Below are 20,908 nucleotides of genomic sequence, written 5' to 3'. Positions count from 1 at the left end.
GGCCAGGGCCGCGAGCGGGCGGGAGCGCGGGTGGGCTGCCGGCCTTGGACCGGCATGGCGGACCGGCGGCGCGCGTGGAACACGGAGGACGACCTGCCCGTGTACCTGGCGCGGCCGGGTAGCGCGGCGCAGACGCCGCGCCAGAAGTACGGCGGCATGTTCGCCGCGGTGGAGGGCGCTTACGAGAACAAGACCATCGACTTCGACGCGTACAGCGTGGGCCGCCGCGGCTCGGCGCGCACGCCTCGCAGTGCTGGCCGGCCCGACGCCGTCGGCCTGCCGGGGCCCGGCGGTAGCGAGGACACGGCCAGCGACGTGAGTGAGCTCTCGGGCTCGGCGGTCAGCTCGCCGGGCGAGCGCGAGGAGCGACCACCCGCGCTGCGCATCCGTTGCCCTGCGCCCCGTGACCTGCCACTCGGCCGGGACAATGGCCAGGTACCCTCGGGACGCGCGCGGACCGGACGGGGGGCGGGGCCCTCGGGGCAGCTGGGCGTGGAGCCGCCTGAGCGGAGTGCCTGGGCCGCTGCCACGGGGCTTGAGAGGGCCACGGAAGCCCCCCTCCCCCCCTCCGTCACACTGGAGGGTCGGAGAGGTGGTACGATTTGGTCGGGGTTGGCCAGCCCAACCCGTGAGACTCCAAAGGGTCCTTCGAAATCCAGCCCCCCGCTCCTCTTCTGCAGGAAGGGAGAGCAAAGCTCTGAGAAGGAAAGTAAGTTGGCTACAGCCGCCACATGGACCCTTAAAACGCGAGGGGACCTCTGGGGTGAAGTTAATCCAAGGATCCCCATTCCCTGCCTTATGGGAAAAGAAGGGGAGCTCTTTTCCGCATTCGCGCATTCATTTATTCACTCACTCACGAGTGATTATGAAGCACCTACTGTGTTCCAGACTCTGGAAAAGGTTCAGTGAAACGCCTGTGGTCACACAGGTTAATGCTGAAAGGAACCTTTCGTGTGTGCTCCCTCTATGCTTGGGGGAAAGATTTGGTTAACGATTTAGATGAGTCGGGCAGCTAGCACTAGAAACTGCTACCCCCAAGCACCGACATCTTCAGGGGATGCTCCTGAGTCCCACAGCACGATGTCACTGTGCTCTCTTCACAGAGCAAGTTGGAGATTTGAACCCCGGTCTCTAGCTTCCTAGACTTGGAGGTTTTTACCCTCCTAAAGTGAAGGAGCATTAGGGAGAGGGAATGCCAGGCCCTGGGCCCTATGGCTCTTCTCCCTTAAGCTAGCGGTTGCCAGGGAATTGGAGGAAGATGGATGGGTAGGCAGCACAGCTTTGGGATGTATGTGTGAGGGTCGGGACCAGATGCCAGGGCAACGGAAGTTGGAACACCCGAGGGCCAGCGGGCTGTCAGCTTAGCCCAGAACTCGAAGTCTGAGCACTGCTCAGGTCCCAGACCCGCGGTAGGCGCTGGGGTCCCAGCTTAGCACGCTGGCCCCACCCCAGGCCAGGGTAGGTGACAGATTCATTGTGAGAATTAAATCAGCTAATGCTGGTAAGCAGTGAGCATTCAATAAATGTTCGTTGTTGAATTTTACTATCATTTTTTATTAGCCCTTCTCCCCTTAAATACTGTGAGAGGCATAAAGTGAGCGGGAGGAAGCCGAGCTCGATTCAGACAGAAATCTGGGAGGGCTTCCTGGAGGAGTGGGGGCTGCGCCAGCCTGCGGCTGCAAGGACGCAGTACCGGGTCTCCTGCGGCTCCCATTCTCTCGCTCTCCGCTTCCTGTCCCTTTGCTCGAGAACTCTCCATGGTCCTGAATTCGGCGCCCTGAAGAGGGGAGGTCTACAATGATGGGGTGGGGGCAAGGGAGGGAGATATCGAGAGAGTCATCTCCTTTCCTCTACCCCTTCTTATTCTCCCCTCACCACCTCCTTCCCTGGTGGCCGACCTTGTTTGGGATCCAGACTTCTGAGCCCGAGCGGGAGGCTTCAGAGCTGCGGATCCTGAAGTCAGGGTCTGTACCGGGAAACCCTGGTTTCCAACCAAGGCACTTCGTCCTCTTGAACCTCAGCTTCTCCACCTGTGAAATGGGGATGGCGTTTTTCTCCCAGCCACCCACAAGGCGTGGTGGAGTATCAGGGAGGCGAGAGCGCTTTGTGCACGTCCGGAAGCTGTCTGCAAGTGCGTCCGTGGTCAGTGTCACCAGCGCCAGCATCGCCCCCAGGTTCTGCCTGGGCCGGCTCCGCAGCCGCGCCTAGGCATTTGGGGATGATGGTCGCTTCACCTCTTCCACTCCTCTCTCTCCCCCCTCTGGCCCTCTTCCGTTTCTCCATGGCTTCTCGGGGACTGGACAAAAGGCGGCGCCCTCCGGCGCGCCTAGGGCTCCAGAAGTCCTCGAGGTTTGGGACTGCGGAGCCCAGGGGCTCACGGTCTCCCTAAGGGAAGCGTTTTACTTTTTGCGGACCAAGCGGCCACGGGACTCGGGTTCCGGGGCGGGCTTCGCGGCTCCAGTGCTTTGCAGAGGGTACAGGGGCCCGAGGTCCTCCCCCCGCCCAGAAAGCTCTCTCCTGGGGAGGGAGGAGTTTCTGCGGCGCAGGCGCAGCGTTTGCTGAGGCCCGAGGCCCAGCGACTGCGGCGCTTTGTACCCGGGAAGTCTGCTTGGGAGCAGCGATCTGTTTGGCCAATCGCGAACCGGTGCCCCTCCCCCCGATACACACGTGGTCTTGTCCCCAGCTCTGGAGCTTCCCTGTCCAGACTGACCCCTGGGGACGTCCTGGTGCGTGGAACCTAGGACTTAACAACGCTGAGGAAGGCAATGTAGGCAACATGGGAACGGAGGCCTGCAAATTCTGGTCATCAACAAGGATTTAAGACCCAGCTCAGAGTCCAGAGGACAGACTGAAAGAATGAGTGGAGAATGAGCTCTCGATAAGGTGTGCGGGAACCTGGCTTCCAGAAACTGTTATGCTGTAGCTAATGCACTTTGCACCTGAGATACCATTTTGTTTCTGTAAGCCCCAACTTTCCACCTGCAAATGGGAAAATAATGGCCTAGTGTTCCTGGAATACTAAGTTGCTTCTCTTTTGTGAATCTACAACCCCGCATCTGTTCCAAGGCCAAGGTATCTCTGGCCTCCTGTCCTGGTGTGGGTGACTGGCCTCTAGGTGGCTGTGGAGGGAAGAGCTTCAGGCCTCAGCCTGTGTAGTGGGGTGCTTCACCAGCCCTAGCACACCCTCCCTCTGGGTGGCAACTTGAAAGTAAAGAAGATGGGTCTTTTAAAAGATACTGCTAGTTTGTATTTTGCAGGCAGAAAGTGAATGGCAGAGGTTAACATTTTATTCTGTCTGGAGATTTGGGGCACCTGTCTGGGGTTGTGGGGGCTTGCTAGGACTCCCCTTTCCCCCTTCCCTCTTTTCTCCTTTCCTGTCAAGAGGTTTATCAAGCTATGCCCTGGCTTCCTGCCCACCTCTCCCCAGAGCAGCATCTGGGTCAGGGGTGCTGAGGCTATGGTGCCTCTCCTGGGGTCTATGGGGACCTTAGCACCAGTGGTCTGGCCCTCCAAACAATCACTGGTAAGCAAGACTGTGGGGGTGACCTGGCGGCTCCAGGGCCAGGCTGCTGTGTGATGAGAAGCTGCTGCGGGAGGTAGAGCAAGTCAGCCACTAATTAGGTTAGGGCCTTGTCTCTCTCATCCCTGCTGCACTCCCTTGGCCTGGCAGTAAGGCTCTTGCTGAGCCCTCCGGGAGGCTGATTCAATGATGGGAGTTGGGAGCGTGGCAGGAACGGCTTTATGGAGAGGCCCTTGACGATGAGTCTGGGAGATGGGTAACCTTTTGTCTGGGGTTAGATATTAAGGAAGAGGGTACAGCTTGAATAAAGGCTTGGAGTCCCTGGAGATGGAGAAGCGCTTGATCTATTCAGGGAGTGTGCAGAGCGGATGGACAAACAGACGAACGGAGGCTGCATGCAGCAAGAGAGGCAGGAGAGGGCTGGGGCAGTCGTTGGGCCGGGTCCGGAGGGCCGCCGAACGCTCAAGCAGCTCCGGCGGGTCTTCGGCGCCCGCCCCACGCTCCCTCCCCAGCGCAGCTGTTGCGGGGAGCCCGCAGATGCGGGGCCGCACACCTGTGGCGCCGCCGCGGGGCCTTGCCCGCGCAGCCCAAGGCCGTCTCTGGCATTTAAAAGCACCCTGAAAACCAGACCCTCCCAATCGGGAGAGCGAGGCCGGGGCGCAGCCGAGGGCGTGTGCGCGGGGCGGGGGTCGGCAGGGCTGGGCGGTTCGGGGGGCGGGGGGCGGAGTGGGGGGGGATCGGAAGGGAAGAGCTTCCTGGTTCGAGCCGACAGGGGCGAATCGGGCTCGGCTCCGCGCCGCCGGGAGGAGCTGTCTGTCTGTAGCCCCCTCCTCCCGCCCTCGCCTCTCCCTCCTCCTCCCGCCCTCCTCACCGAGCCGGGCGGTGCTGGCAGCCGGAGCGGCGGCGGCGGGCGGGCCGAGCAGCCGGGGCAGCGCGCGCGTGGGCAGCCGCGGGCGCCGAGCTTCCGTCCCTCTCTTCTGCCCTCCCGGGCCTTTGTCACCGCGCCCGCGGGGAGCGGGACCGGTTGAGAGCCGGGCCGAGCGAAAGACAGCCCCCACAGGTCCGCCGGCCGGGCCGAGGGCGCCAGCGGGGCCATGTCGTACCAGGGCAAGAAGAGCATTCCGCACATCACGGTAAGCCGGACCCCCGCCCCCGCCCCGCCGTTCTTTGTGGGGTGGGGGTGGTCGCCGGCAGGGTCGGGATCCGCGGGGGGGCGGCAGGGGCGGCCCCCGAGGCTCCTGCGCGGCGGCGGGTGGGGCGGGGCTGATCTCAGCACTGCAGCCCCCTCCCCCCAGCCTCTGGGGACAATGGTGGTGGTGGTGGTGGGGAGCCCCGCATGGCTAGGCGGGGCTGGAGCCTCGGGTCCCTCTCCCCGCGGGCTTGCCGCCCCCCACCCCCCACCCCACGGGAAGTGCCGGAGGATGGCGTGGACAGGGAGGATGCGGAGCTGAACAAAAGAGGGAGGGGCGCGGGGGGCCGAACCCCTCCCTCCGGCCCTGGAGCGGGGATGGGGCGGGGAGTGCCGAGCGTCCTGCGCCTGGCCTCCGCACCGTCGGGCTCTTGGACCTCGCCGCCGAGTTCCTTCCCAGCCGGAGGAAGGAAAAATAGCGTCCTCCGCCTCCCACTCCCCGCCCCTACTGATGGAGTGGAAGCCTGGACCTAGAGGCAGCGCCATGATGGAGTGCCCCTCCCATTCCTCACCGCAGATAAAAATAAACCTAATGGGGCGGCACTGGCAACTGTGGCCCCGGAAGGGTTACGCTGGGGGGTAGAAGGGTGGTGGGCGCTGAGCCGTCCGCCGTCCCTGGGTGTGGCCGGAAACAAAGGATCCCTGCTTTGTCTTGGGTGGGGAGCTGAGGGCTGAGGGCGCAGCTCTGGGGAGACCTGGCCTCCACCCCATTCCCTCCCTGGTACCGGAGTCCAGCCAAACCAGTCCTGAAGGATGTGGCTCACAGGCGCTGAGGAAGCCTGTGGGCCTTTGGTGGCGGGTGCTGGAGTAGCCAGGTGCTGGGAGGTGGCGTTCTGGGTGTGATAGAATCTTCCAGCATGGTACCTGAGGTTTGAGGACAGGAAACCCAGCATACTCATTTATCCAGAATCCTGGCTCAGGGAGCCCCAGGGCACCTGCAGGAGGAGGGCAGCCTTGGGGAGGAGGGAGCTGACATTTCCCATTAGCCTGCCCAGTTTAGGGCAGATACTATTTTGAGTCTTCTCAATAAATCCTAAACCTCCCAGAGGCTGGAGCACTGGCTGGGGCACAAGTGAGAGGCAGGTTGGGACAGAGCCCCCCCCAGCCCCCCACCCCTGCGCCTCCTCTCCAACTGTGGGCTGAGTCTTCCCTTGGAAAACTCCTCCTGGGCCCAGCTTCAAGTCTCTCCAGCAGACCTTTGGTGCCTTCCTGCCTAGAGGTGTGATCCCTGAGGGTAGAGACCATCTCTCTCCCATCCATAATTCCTGCCTTCTGAGATAGGAAGGTGTGACTGGCCAGTCCTATAATCAACAGAAGAGGTGTGGTAGGGGTGTGGTTGCCTCAGGCAAGGCAGTGCGGGGAGGAAAGGGGAGGTGGTTGTTTGATTAAGTCCCTGCCTTGGGACTCTCTAACCCTGAACCCTCAGGGGAACCAGGGCAAGTGATGGGAGTGGGGGTGATGCAGTGACTGCTGAGTCTGGAGCCTTGGGTCCCACTGTGGCTGTGGCCCATGGCAGGTCTGTCCCCCTCTCAGGACCCTGGTTTCCAGGAAGGCAGTTTTGCCCGATGGTCTTTGAGGCAGGTGCGTAAGAACAGTACCCCAGGCTTGAACAGCTGCCCTGCCCCCGTCTGTGACCCTCAGGGAGTGGGGATGGCTGCCCAGGCTTTTGTACCAGACAGATCTGGGAGCTCAGCCTCGCTCTGCCACCTCTCAGCGTCTGCGCTTTGATATCCCACATGGGCCCACACTGGCCGCTTCCCAGGATCAGTGTGCATCCAAGAGGACTCTGGCAAAGCACTTAGTATGTGTTAGACGCGTAATAAGGGCAGTAGAACTGCTGGCTGATGCTGCTTTCGTCTTTGTCCGAAGCCAGTAGTCAACCTGTGTGTCAAAGAGAACCAAATGGTGTGGTTCTAGCAGCTTCGATAGCATGGGTTCGTGGGGAGGAGACGCTGAAAAGTATACTTAGTTCCTGGGAAGGAGGCTCTTGATGAGCATTTATTTGTGTTTCATTTGGTCCACATAAGCCCACTTCACCCAGAAAGACTTGTGGTTTAAACAAATAGCAAACCAGAGAGGATGGACTTGGATGGAGCCCCTTTGTAGGACCCTCAGCTTCCTGAGGATCTTTTGCTGATAATGTACACGTTGTGACAGGAACCAGAATGCCATTAGAAGTGTGGTTTTCCAAATGCGGCACCCTTAGTTTGCGCAGCAGGTAAGTTAATAATGAGCACTGTGCTGGGTGCTAGGGACAGCAGGCTTGAGATGGGTTTGCACGTGCCTTCCCAGAGTTTGGCAAAGACCAACATTTCTGCCTGAAATTGCATCCAAGAGTGGGGGGTGTCCTAAAGGGACACACAGGAGGCTGGTGGAAACCATAGCAGGGACACCCACCCTAGTCCTGGGAGGAGGGCAGGGAGGAGGGGGGGTTCCTAGGTGAGTGGAGGAAGGCCCAGAGGCAAATGAGTGTGGCATGCGGGAGAAAATGAAGGAAAGTCAGCGTTGTGTGAACCTCTGCTTTCAAGTGTAGCTGCTCTGTACAGGGAGAGCAAATCCTGGATGTTTTTGGTAGCCATGGTGTGTGTGGCCCGTGGAGGGACCTGGCGGTTGAAAAGGACGAAGATACAACTCTCAGCTCATCCCCAAGATCCTACCTGCTCCATGTTGGGTCACTCTGTGCCCACTGTGAGCCTCAGCGTTGTCATCTGAGCAATCAGGATAAGGTCCCACTTTAGCCAGAGCATCCAGAGATAGGGGAGAGGGTACTTGAGCAGAGGAGAAGGAGGGACATCCCAGTTGGGGCATGGCCGAGTTAAGAAAATGTTCTACCCATGTTGATTGTGATCGGGCATCTTTCCTTTTATTTCCCACCTCAGCCTTTTCCTGAGATCATAGAGTACGCGACAGAGAGGAGGGAAACTGCAGAAACACTTAGCTTCAGCCCCTAAGGATTGTTTAAAAATATTTACAAAGCTCTCTTTCTTGTGTGGCTTTTTAAAAAATTAATGGCACAGCCAGGGATTAACTTAGCTGAGGCTGTTTCTGGAGCCCACTGCTGTGGTTAAGTGTTAGAACATCCTGGGCGTGGCTCTGAGCAAACAAAGGCACATGGCTTCCTGGCCCTGCAGAAGCTCTAGGCTCCCAGCAGAGCCAGCGAAGGGGGCTCGGTCATGGGAGGAGACCAGAGTGTCCACCGCAATGGTGAAGAATTATTATTATTAAAAGGAGGACTTCCCGAGGACTGATCATTTGTGGGTTTGCAGGCTGTTAGAGCATTCAGCATGACCTCCGTGATTTCTTACTGGGTTTTCACAGCAGTCCTATCAGGAAGGCAGGCCAGCGATATCCCTGCGTCCCAAAGAGTAAGCGCAGGTTCACAGAGACTTGGTGGCACGTAAAAATTCTTGCAGTGGCCTGTGGAGGAAGAAAGAGCCAGATGCAAGCAGAGGGGGCTAGAAGGGCTAGTCTGCCTGCTATGAAAATCACTATCTGATTGAAATCTGTGTGTGTCTGTGTGGGTGCATGAGTTCTGTCAAATGGCGAAGATGGGCAGGGAAGAAAGAGATCAGTAAGTGAAACTCACATCAGACTCTAGTTAGTTACTCTAATGTGCAAATATGCAAAACACGTGAGGCCTGTTATACTTCTTGAGGATGCCATTCAGTTCAGGTACTCAGTTTATTTGCCCCCCCCTTTTTTTTAACACAAAGGATTTGAGATGCCCCCAGGGATTTGTCATGCATATAGTGAGATCTTGGAATACCAGGGCCAAAGATAGAGGAAGAGCTGGGAACAGAACTGCCAGTGTTTCAGGCCACTGGAGGTGTGCACCTGGACATCTATCTGATACCCGATTCGGAGCTTCTGTCGTCCAGGGCAGAGAAGCAGACACCCTCAGTTAACGTCAAGTACCAGAGAGGGGAAAATAGGCCATATTCTTAGGGGAAAAATTACTTTGTTTAAATTACATTCTTGAAAAGCGTTTCAGAGAGGGTAACAATGATATCGTTAGGACTTCCTCTGTAACCTAGCTGAGCCAACCTAGCCCTGCATCTCTGTTTCTCATGATGAACTTGGCCATGACTGAATCCATGGAACGCACTTGATAGGACATATGTGAATGTGCCTGGCACATTTCGGTGGCTGACAGATGATTGTTCCCTTCTCCAGACTCAGGCTCTCTCGCAGGAAATGAAAACTCAGAATGGGCAGGTGAGCGGGCAAGTGTTCACTGCGTGTCTGTTCTGTTCTTGGGACTGTGCAGGTGTGATGGGCAGCTAAAAATAACTTTTCATGATCCATGACCCTAACAAGCTTACCACCTAAGTGACAACATGCACACACAAGCAGTTAAGGATGACAGAGCACAAGTGTTAGAGGGGCTTGGGGAGGGGAGGACTCAGTGTTGGGGGAAGCTATAGGAGGTGGCTTCCTGGGACGTGGGGGGCAGCATGAGCTAGATGGTGAGGGATTTGATTGGTGGACACGAGGGACGAGCCTGCAGGGCAGGTGGACCAGCCTGTGGAAGACTTGGGCAGGAGAATGAATATGGTCAGAAGAGAGTGAGGCGTTAGACACAGATGGATTGGGGGGGGCAGCATGAGGAAGGAGAAATAAGCGTGAAGGGGTGTGGGTATGGGGGGATTCTGTAACACTTTGGAGGTCACGTAGAATGTACCCAACGTGATGGAAATAGCATATAGGTTCTAAGTCTGGCTCAAATGCAGGTGGGATATTTGATCTCAGGCAAGTCACTTCCTTTCCCTGGGCTTCAGATTCCTTTTCTTTTCTTTCTTTTTCTTTCAAGATTTTATATATTTATTTGAGAGAGAGAGAGAGAGGGCAGGGGGAGGAGCAGGGATAAGAGGACAAGCCCACTGGACTGAATGTGGAGCCCGAAGCAGGGCTCGATCCCATGATCGTGAGATCATGACCTGAGCCAAAACTGAGAGTTGGATGCTTAACTGACTGAGCCACCCAGGCACCCGGGGATTCCTTTTCTTTATAGAGTTCCAAGTTTAGGACACTCTGACTTTATTCTGTGGGTAACAGGAAGCCACTGGCAGTTCATGAACTGGGAAGCTGGTATGATAAAGGCAGCATGGAAGAGTGTGCATTCTGAAACCAGACAATTTGGGTTTGGAGTCTAACTGTTCCACTGACTTCGCTGTGTAGTTCAGGCAAGTGTTTTATTCTGTCTATGCACCAGTTTTCTCATTTGTGAAATGGGGATAATAATACTCCATAGGATTTTTCCTGAGAATAAGATGACTTACTGTGTGTCAGATGCCTAGACTAGTACCTGCTCATGGTGTATCCTCTGTAGGTTAGTTGCTATTATTCTTATTGTGGGAAGGTGTATTAGTCAGCTGTGTTCTGTAGCAAACAGCCACCATATCTGGCTTTCAACAACATACATTTAATTCTTGTTGATGCTATATGAGGGCCTTGGATTGGCTATAGCTTTGCCCCTGGATGCTGGTGAACAACGGGTCTGTTCCTTGTATCTCCTCACTTTGAGACTCAGGCTGGAGGAGCCAAGGAGGGAGGCACAAGAGACTGGTAGCAACCTGGCATGCCTTTAAGAACTTGAGCTCAGTTACAGCTCACAGTCATGTGGTCACAGCAAGTCACATGATGAGACCTAAGTCAATGGAGAGAAGCCCCATGATAAACTTCCTTAAGGAGATATGAGGATTAGGGTGCCTTGGTGGCTCAGATGGTTGAACGTCTGCCTTCCGCTCAGGTCATGATCTCAGGGTCCTGGGATCGAGTCCTGAGTCAGGCTCCCTGCTTGGTGGGGAGCCTGCTTCTCCCTCTCCCTCTGCTGTTCCCCCTGCTTGTGCTCTCTCAGTCAAATAAATTAAAAAATCTTAAAAAAAAAAGGAGATATGAGGATCAAGTGTGAAAGTTACGAAAAAAAAAAAAAAAAGAAAAGGAAAGTTATGGCACATAAGAGATGCTAATAAACGCCTGTTAGAGCTAATGATGAGATGGTCCGGAAGTGTAAGGGGTGAGTTTGAAAGAAAAGGCCTGCACTGGTTCTTAGGTTGAATTAAGTTGGGAATGAGCACTAAGCTGAGGGGTCTCAGTGGGCAATTGGAAATCCAGATTGGTATGGGGTGGGGTGTGAGAGCCAAGGGCCAGATATGGAGATTAGGAACCCATTACAAGAAGCACTAGTGGAAGATAGGAAATGTGAGCTATTCTAGCAACTAGTGGTTCTCAGCCCATGTGCTGTGAGCAGAATGGTGTATTAAAAAAATCCTTTGCAGATGTGCTGCTAAATTTTGATCAGCATGTAAAATTTATATTTTTGCAACCAAGTCTGCAAATTGTTCTAGTAACATGTATCAGGTGGAGCAGGGAGGTGTTGTTGAATGAGTCCAATTTTTTTTTGTGAATCAAAGGAAGCTCCTGCCCTGGAAAGAAAGCCTCAAGAGGACTTTGCCCTTGAGCGTACAAAAGGACAGAGTCCAGGCCGTGGACAGTGCCCTGGTGCTGAAGCATAAGGACGTGAGCTATTCAAGGCCCTGAGACAGGCAGTCACACCGTAGTAGGGATGGCATGCTAATGAATGCTGACGGACTTGGTGTTGTGTAGGTCTTTAGTTACTTTAAGAACGCTGCCATTTTTTATACTGTTTGAACATGTGTTCTGAACACAGATTGAGATTCGTTGCCCTGGAGGGATGCAGACATGAAATCCTAACTTTGCTCTGAGAAAAGATCACTCTGAATTGGGGTTGGTGGCTTGGGAGAAGGAGTGGGATCTAGGGTGTTTTCATAGAGATGCTGGTCTAGAAAACAAAAGCAAGCACTCCTTCCTTGGGCCTGTGCCCCAGGCACCTGGAACATTCTCCCTGACCAGGCTTACCCTCTCCAGCCCTTTGCCCTTGTATAAGCTGTGTCCATTCTCCGTGGAGGATCCTTCCCCCGGGGGCTGGGAACTGTGAGCGCTCCCACGTTAGTAACTTTGGTTTGTCCACTCGATTGAACACTGGAGGGCTGAGACAGCCTCTCATTCTCTTTGGCATCTCTCAGGTGTGCTCTTGCAGGCTGCTGACTCACAGAGAGACTTCATACTGCGTGGGCAGATGAATGAAACCCGGTTGCAAATGGTGTTGCTTTGCTGAGTGAGGTTTCAGCCACTTCTGCACTTGACTTTCCTTAACAAATATCCTATCGGTGGATTTAGTATTTAGGTGGTTACCATCCAGAAGAAGATGAGGGTGGCTTGAAGGGTTTTTGGAGCTCAAAGAAGGGCCTCCCAAGAGGTACTTTGGCAGTAGGGAGAGGACAGAGCTGATCTATTAATGGGCTTCATTGCATTTCCCACTGAAAAGCAAGATGTTACAATAAGGGTCTTCTGTATAAGCTGGAGCATCATAGCACACATATCCCCTAGGCCTTGATTGAATAATGAATGACCTCAATGGCTCAATGGGTCTGATGCAGAATTGCATAGAGCAAACGGGCTGTTTTGGATTTTATACCTGTCCCCAGATTATGCTACCCTGTATTTTGTCCCATACTCATAGACCCTTAGGGCTGAAGTCCTAATAATATCTCAGCAAATATTTGATTTATACAACCTTAAAGTTAAAAGGAACCTTTTAAGTTATATGAAATTTTCAGTGTTTGTGTAGTTACGAAGGCAGGAAGTGGTGTCTGTTGCTTCTCCCTGTCTCTCCTCTAGTGCAGGAATTCCAAATACCCTCCCTTTGCATACCTCTAGTGACAGGGAGATCACCACTTTACTCAGCAGCCTGCTTTACTCTTGGGCAGCTCTGTTGGAAAGCTCATGTGTGTGTGGACTGAGGGTCTGCCTCTTGCCCTACTTTCGCCCCCAGAGTTTTCACAGGTCTCCTTTTCTTCCACACTGGCATTCCTGGAGGCTCTGGAAGGCATTTCTCAGACATTTCTCCTTACCCAGGACGCTCTCTTTTCCAAAATGGCCCCAGTGCTCTCTTCCTCATGGAGCACACTTTTCAGGTACAATGTTAGAATTTTTCATTCCTTTTTTTCCTTCATTTTCTTCTTTTCTCTTTTGCTATCCTTTATTTCTGGGCATGCAGAACAAAATAGATTCAAAATAAAACTTTAATCATTGGGCACTTTTCAAACTGGCTTAAAAATTTTCTAGGTCACAGACACCTTTGAGAAGGTGATAAGAGCAATGGAAACTTTTTCCTGCTTCCTCAGTGCGTGGACATAGGACATTTGGCATAAAATATTGGACTACATAGACCAGTACTCAGCGTATGCAGGGTACAGTGCTTTTACATATTATTTTTAGGAATCCTGTGAGTTGATTAGTTAAACTTTGATTAGTTCCATTTACAGATGAGGAGACTGAAGCACGCAGAGGTTAAGTATCTTGTCCCAGGTCATGCAGCTAATTCCCAGCTGCTTGGGAATAAGCTGTAGTCTCTGGCGTGAAGGATCTCCCAGCCTCGTGGGAGAAACAGACAGACAAAGATGAGCTGGAAGATGAAGCATCTTGAGGCAATGCTAACCATGAGGTTTGTGCCTCGAGCTGTGGGAAGTGCAAGGGATGACCACATGTTCCTGGGGTCAGGACACGGTGGCTCACAGGGTGAGTTGGAAATCAGTGGGTAGAGCAGGTTTGGCAGGAAGGCCATAGAAAGCACGGGGGTGTGAAGTTGCAGTTTAGGAGCCAGTGTGTGGGGAGCGGCGGAATGTGGGGACACAAGGCTGGGGGAGGGGTGGGGTCAGGCCAGAAATTACCCAGGAGGGCGTACTTTGTCCTGTGCATGAGGGCAAGCTAGCTGATGAAGGGTTTAAAGGAGAGGTGACATGGTTGCATTTGTGTTTCAGAAAGGTCACTGGCTGTCATGTGGAGGGGACAAGACAGGCAGCAGGGAGACAGGTGGTGAAGGCTGACCTGGGACAGGTGCAGTGGGAGGTGGGAATCAGCAGGTGCATGCGAGGACTTTCTGGACCAGATGCCAGAAGATGGAGGAAAGACTTGGGTCTGAAGTGAGAGTTTAGAGAGAAGTCGAAGATGGAACCAGAGCATCTCAATGAGATCTAACTCCCCCTGTTGCAAAGGTTAAAACAACAACAACAACAACAACAACAACAAAAAACAGGCACAGATCTAAGCGCTTGTCCATGTGTTTAATTCATTTGTCTTTCAAAAGAGTTCTCTGCATTACAGGTGGGAAACTGACACAGGCAGAGGAGGACTTGCCTGGGGCACAGCCTTAGTAAGGGTGCGGCCCGATCAGAGCTCAGGAAGTCTGCTTGGCACCCACAGACTTAACCAGCAGGCCACTCCGCCTCTTTGTCAAAGAGATACTGGGTGTGGAAGCATCTGGCTCACAGGAGGCATTGCCAGTGTTTATTGGGGGAATAGGTCTCTGCATTTAATATCTCCCCACCAGGGAGCTCTTAGCAACTTTCGGAGCCCTTTAATCTGCCTTACTCCCTTCTGGCCACAATGGCAGCAACCCTATCAGGAGGGCAGGGGAATGCATGGCATCGGGATTGTGCTTGGTAAATAGTTGAATGGGTATATATGGTCGGTTCTTGCTTGTCCCCATTTTGCAGAGGACGAAACTGAGGCTCAGACATGTTAGCCACGTATCGTGAGGAGAACGCAGGATAACCACCCCGGGGGCAATGGGGCTGTCCTTTTGTAGATATCAGGTGGAACTAGGTTCAAATCTGACAGCACCCACTCCTGGCTGTGTGACCTTGAGTGAGAAATTACTTCACTTCTCTGAGCTTCCTCACTTGTAGTCATCATACCCACCTCTTGTTTATTTTTATTTTATTTATTTACTTTTTTTTCTTTTTTTGAGGGAGAGTGTGAGCAAGGGGAGTGGCAGAGGGAGAGACAGAATCTTAAGCAGGCTCCACGCCCAGCATGGATCCTGTCCTGGGGTTCCATCTCACGACCCTGAGATCATGACCTGAGCCGAAATCAAGAGTCCGACAACTGACTGAGCCACTCAGGCACCCCTATCATACCCACTTCTTTAGGTAACTTAATTAAAAATGAAAACCCATGTAATGCAGAACTGATGCTTAGTATGTGCTCAAGAATGTGATTTCCTTAAAGGTAAAGGATTTCTGTCTACATTGCTTTGTATGAGGTCAAAAGCAGAGATAAGGCAACACAGAAATGGGTCTCAACATAGACACAGATGTAGCTAGCGCCCTCCTCCAGAGGCCCTGCCCGCTCCTGGGGTCATCTTACAGGTGGGTTATTTTAAAACCAGATATTCCCACCATGAGGGAGTATTTCCTGACTGTCTGCTGGTCTCATGGGACCTGAGATCTCGCTGTTAAAACTGCAGTTGTCATGGAAATGGGCCTGAGTTTCCAGAGAAGGCCTGCAATCCATGGGGACCACCGCTATTTCTGCTTCATGAAGGAAGAAAATGCCATTGTGCTCTCTCCCCATGCAAGCGGAAAACAAATGTGTGTTAATTAGATTTGGTCTCAGGCCTGTTGCCACTTCCAGGGCTGCCTTCCTGGACAGGTGGCAAAGGGCTGCTGGCTGACAGGCTGTCCCCTGAGATAAATCAAAGGCAAATGGGCTGGTTTTCTGGGAATAAGTAGGATGTGCAGATGCACCGTATGGCAGCCCTTGCTGCTGCAGGAAGGCCGAATGGGAGAGCTGCAAGGACGGGGGCTCTGGTTAGTAAAGGTAGGAACTGAGTCATGGAATTATGAAATATTTGAGCTAGAAAGTCCCTCAGATGGCTCTCAGCACAGTCTTGGTGGTGTATCAGTTCACTTTGATACAATAATGCCCCATCACAAACAACCTTGTAATTCTGACTTACAACCCCAGATATTTACTGCTTATAGGTCTGTGGGTGGCAGAGGCGTTGCAGGGCTCAGCTAGATTTATCTTTAGGCTTCTGTTTGTGTCATACATTCTCCTCATATCCCCTCCTTCTGGGACTCAGAATGAAGGAGGCTCCCTCTTTGGGTCATGTTGTTTTCACGGCGTAGGGTGGACTGTCAAGATCGAGCCGAATCCCACCTGCCTCTTAAAGTTTGTGCTCAGACTGGCGCACTCACATCCACTCTCATTCTGTTGGTCAAAGGAGGTCACATGACTGTACCCACAGCTGGTGGAGCAGAAGAGCACTGCACCTACATTGGAGCACTGCGAGGGTAGGGGAGCAGAATGAATTGCAAAACAAATAGCACAACCCACCAGAGGATCCGTATCAAGATCATCTGGAGGTGTTTTTTAGTGACATAAATTCTTGGCCGGTAAACTACATCTGGTAGGTGAAAATCTTGACAGAAGCACCTGGATTGGAATTTTTAGCAGGTAATCCCAATGGATTTTGGGGATCATCTAGGCTCAAGTGCCATGTTATAAGTTGTAGATGCATGAATGAGGTGCGCCTACTGTCCTGTTGAATGTTTGGGTTGTAAACATAAGCCTCAACATTAGTGGCCCATAGAGTCTGAAGGATTGGTTACTTTTAAAACTCACCTTAACATTTCTTTTGTCTTAAGAGAATGAAGTTCAATACATGGTCAAACACATTTCTGTCAAAACAGGGCTTCCCGGATCTTTTTGAGACTCATTTCCATGCCAGCTCTTTGGAGGAAGGGATTCTTTATTTTCCCAAGGAGTGACTGGTTATTTCATTACTCTGATTTAGAGTATTAGTGAAGCATTGTGTATTAGTGAAGGATTGTAGGAGAGGGGACATGGGGCCGCATGCCCTCTCCCCAACTTCTTGGGGTGGGAAATTAAAAGTATTGAAAGGGTGGTACTAAGCCCTAGTGCTAATGTAACCAGTTACATACATTGTGAAACATAGGTAATGGTTGTTTTTGTTCTCTGGGAATATAAAGATTACAAAATAACAGCCAGGAAAGAACAGTGAAGAACTACAAGGTTGGACGAGGGAGAGGCAACTTCAGCATCCTAGGGTTTGGAGAAACCTTGCTGTCCTAATGCTCAATGAGGTTTCAGGACCACGGACAGCATACAGCTTCCACTTTCCATTCCTTATTTACTGCGTTGGAACTTTGAGAACACTGTGTCTATGTATATACTATTTATTTTGTTGGAAGGCTCCACTTCTCCCCCTTCTTTGGTGTCTTTGAACTTCTCATATTTTAGAACCCAGTTTAAATGTCCCCTCCTTGATGACATAGTCACTGTCTTTCCCTGTCTCTGTAATAACAGCTTTGGTTTTCTGCTATTTTCCAGATACCCAAGGTTGCTAAACTAGTGATTTTGGGGTAAGTGTTTATTTGATTAGCACAGCACCTCTCTTTTCTTCCAGGGCTCCCTAGACCTTAATGGATTTTCCATCCCTCTGACTTTGCGGTGGAGATGACAGATTTTATTCCTACCAAGGATGTGGGAGAACAGAATGCAGAGAGGCTTAATGCTTTGCTCAGGGATAGACAATGATGCAGAAATTTCACTGTGACCCAGACCTCCCCTCCTAGCTGAGGCTGACTGTTTACTTTGCTGCTGTATGGGTAAGGATGTCTGAAGCTTTAAGGGCTAATTTTTGTAAGCACCACTCTACATAGTACTTAGTGTTTGTGAAGAGAATGAAGGCATCCTGCCAACATCAGCTCTCTCCCAGCTGGGGCTGGGTGGGAGATGATAGCGGGTTTTCAGACAAGCCCTTCCCTTCCCTGGGCTTCTCCTCTGACTCACAGGACCTTTGGCAGAGATGTGATTACTGCCCAGAACCAAGGTTTAGGTGGGCCCCTCCTGAGGGGCTCCTTCAGCATCATCCGTGTTGTGCAGGCTTTGCATTAAACCATCTTCTCTTCCCAGGCAGCAGGCTTAGGCTTTCAGGGAATTTTAAAGGCAGAAAAAGAGATTTCTGATGTTTTCATCTGCTCTTTTCTCCTGTTCTCTGTTTCTTGCCCCACCCTCGCTTCCTCTCTCCCTTTCTTCCCTCTTGTTCATTTCCCTCCCTCTCCATCTCCCACTCCTCTCCTTCTCCCTCCCTCCCTCTTTTCAAACCTTCTCTTCTTCTTCCTCCCTTTCTCCTTTCCTCCTGTCTGTCACCACCTCTCCTGCTGCTCAGCAAACATTTGCTAAACACCCCTGGCTGGTCCCTGGGAATCTAGAGATGAATCACCCCAGGCACTGCTAGCCATGAAGGAATGTCCGGTCCTGTAGGAGATGGGCACGTGAACAGTGGACCTTGACGTGGGCTCAGAGTTGTGGCAGAGGGGTGTGCAAGGGGCAGTGGGACCTGGGCGCACACCACAGTCTCTGCTGGGGGGAGTCAGTTACTACCAGAAAGATCTACTCCCCCCCCCCCCCGAATTACTACCATATAGAGAGTTTGGTATTCTGCTTTTTCACCTAACATTTTATTGTCTAGCACTTTTGTCTGTCCTTAAAAATTCCTGGGAAATATTTTAGTAGATGAATGATACCCATTAGTGGTATGGTTATAGGATTGTAATTAATTCTGGATCACACCTTTGTGCATAATTCTTTGGCCCTGTTTGGGGATATTTTCCTGAGGACAGATTCCCAGGAGCATGGCATCCCATGCTAAATTTTTAGATCAAAGTTCATGAACAGTTTTAAGGCCCTCGATATATTTTGCAAAATTGTCCAGTGCTTGATCTTATTGAGAAATCCCAACTTTGAGGAAAATATAAAGATTATCGGTTTCCCTTATACATCTGCCCAGTATTTCTGTGATGTCTTGGCTCAGAAGCTTTTGTATGTTTGAGTTCTTACTTGATGAAAGCCCTTTCATTATCATGTGACCAGCCTGGACTCCCTTCTACACATGGTGTTAGAGTCCCCATGGGCTGGCACCTGCAGACCTCTCCAGATCCCCACTCAAAGGTCATACTTCAGCCAGATAAAATCACATACAGATTCCCAAGCACACCAGGCTCCTTCTTCCTCTGTGCCTGTCCCCACGTCATACCCCTTCCTGCAGTCTCTTTTCTCCTTTGCCATGTGGCTAATTCCTACTCATTCTTCCATCTCAGATAAGCATCCCCTCCCCCCCGAAGAGCTGGAAGGGGTGGTGGGGCTCTGTGCTCCTCCCCATGTCTGCTCTCCTCTCTACCCCAGCCTTTCCCAGTATCCCCACTGGCCTGAGAACTCCTTAAAGGCAAGCACTATTTATTTTAGCTGCACACACTGCTTCCTTAAATAGTTATTGAATGTAGTTCCTGCTATAGAAGATGGCAAAGAATGAACAATGCTTAATTCTACTGAGTATTTACATGGGCCAGGCCTGTGCTAAGTGCTTTGTGTATCTACCTCATGGACTTCACCAACAGTCTTATGAGGCAGGGACAGTGCCCATTTGCAGATGGGGAAACTAAGTCTAGAAGGTGTTAATTCACATGGATAACAAGTGGGCAGAGATTGGAACTTGTATCTGACTCTGGACATTCTGTTCCTCTATGACACTGATCCAAGGACATGAGCCATGCTGAGCATAATTCACTTTAGGTCACTGCTGTCACCGTGGAATGAATGGCAGTCTCTGGCATACCCTGCTGTTAGACTTTTGTTGAATTTTTGATTAAATATTTCATTTTCTTCCAAGTATTTAAACACTGGTTGTTATACAGAGCTTGTCATTTTTCATATATGCTATTTGTGAGAGGCAGGGTATCATTAATTTTCTTTTAAATGTGTGATTTTACTTTGTTAAATTCTTAAAAATTATGTACCATCAAATTCACTCTTCTTGGTGTGAGATCTTACACTCAGATTTCCTGTGTGAAGAAAGGGAGCCCTAGAATGCTGGGTCCTTGGGTCACAGACCTCTGGTCCTTTCTAAATTGCGTTTGATTATGGGTGTCATGGATTCTAGAGTGTGAAAATGTTTTAAGATATGACAGAAGGGTGTTTGATGGAACCAGTGCTAGGCAGGAAGTTAGGGAACGTTGGGTCTACCCTAGACCCCTATTAGTTGTGTGAACGTGGGAGGCCACCCCATCTTGAAGCCCCGTTTCCATCTGAGGTCAGATCAGACCTAACATTCCATAAGAACCACTCAGTGCCAACAGGCTTGGAAGGCCTAACTCTCATAAAGCACAATTCTTAAGGTATTGTCTGGGGAAAGTATCTTTGTCAAATTTTCCATACCACAAAGGGATCTATGTTTGGAAAAGATGTAAATTCAGCTCTCCTCTTGCATTTTCACATTACACATAAACAAAATAAAGGATCTGGGTATTCCTGTTTTATAGAGATAATCTTTGTTTCTGCTAAATCCAGAATTTTCTAAATTCACTACACCTGGGAATCCCCTTTGGGAATAGCATCCACTTAAACCCCTCTGTGCTAGAGTTCCAAAGAACATGATTCTGAAAATGCCAATTAAAAGGCAAAGGCACTGCTAGTGTTAAGGAAGAAAAGGAGGAAGTCACATCAACTCTTGCCTCATTGTGGACATGCTGGTTTAAAAAGACACTTGCCCCTGAGAACACCGGAAGGGACCCCTTGCAATAGCTACACACATGGTCTGTCAGTAGTTGGGGAGGAGGTGGATTTGAACACAAGCTGCACCCATCTGATTCTAGGAAGAGCAGGGTGGGGCTGATCTTTTGGTGCACAGTGCTTTAAATACCACCTTTCAGGCTGAGCCTGTATAGCCCTCTATTAAATGTGACAGGGCAGACGGCTGCCCTCGGGGTGCCAGGTTCTGGAAGCCGTGCACCAGCTGCTGCTGATGACTCACATTTCCCTTCTTTCTAGTGCCCGGGAAAACCTGCATACCAGCTTGTCTCTGCTTCTGGATATGTAGAGCCCGCATCTCCTCTTTCCCTTGGTCCTGGAGTATCCTCCCTGGGAATGTGCAAATTGTGGCTGGCTTCTATCTTAGGGCTAAGAGACAACGTGTAGGGACTGGTGAGCTTGAAGCCAGAGACCCTCCTGCTGGGGAGCAGGATATGCTAGTTCATACTTCTCTTCCTTGTCTTATGGCTCATAGTTTCTTGTCTCATGGTTGTGATACCTTTGCTCTCCATCTTAAACTATTCAGCCTTCAAGAATCACTTCAGGGACCCATCCATCTGTCCATCCCTCCATCCATCTGTCCATCCATCCATCCATCCATCCACCCTTTCATCTATGCATCCATCTGTCCATCCGTCCATCCATCCATCCATCTATCCATCCATCCAACCATCTATCCATCCATCCATCCATCCATCTGTCCATCTATCCATCCATCCATC

The 20,908-nt window shown here is 51.5% G+C and overlaps 1 protein-coding gene across 1 annotated transcript in view; it reads left to right on the top strand.

The window, feature by feature from the left end:
- Positions 1-47: 47 nt before the first annotated feature.
- Positions 48-20,908, top strand: part of CRMP1 (collapsin response mediator protein 1) — a 69,046-nt gene continuing 48,185 nt past the window's right edge. Inside the window, exon 1 of the mRNA XM_021677665.2 lies at positions 48-435. Within this exon, the coding sequence (XP_021533340.2) occupies positions 55-435 (381 nt within the window). The 5' untranslated portion in view covers positions 48-54. The remainder of the gene's footprint in view (positions 436-20,908) is intronic.

Source organism: Neomonachus schauinslandi, chromosome 2 (assembly GCF_002201575.2).
Source record: "Neomonachus schauinslandi chromosome 2, ASM220157v2, whole genome shotgun sequence".
NCBI classification, from domain to species: domain Eukaryota; kingdom Metazoa; phylum Chordata; class Mammalia; order Carnivora; family Phocidae; genus Neomonachus; species Neomonachus schauinslandi.
The sequence above is the reverse complement of the archived record's forward strand: the minus strand, read 5'-3'. Positions and strand labels throughout refer to the sequence as shown.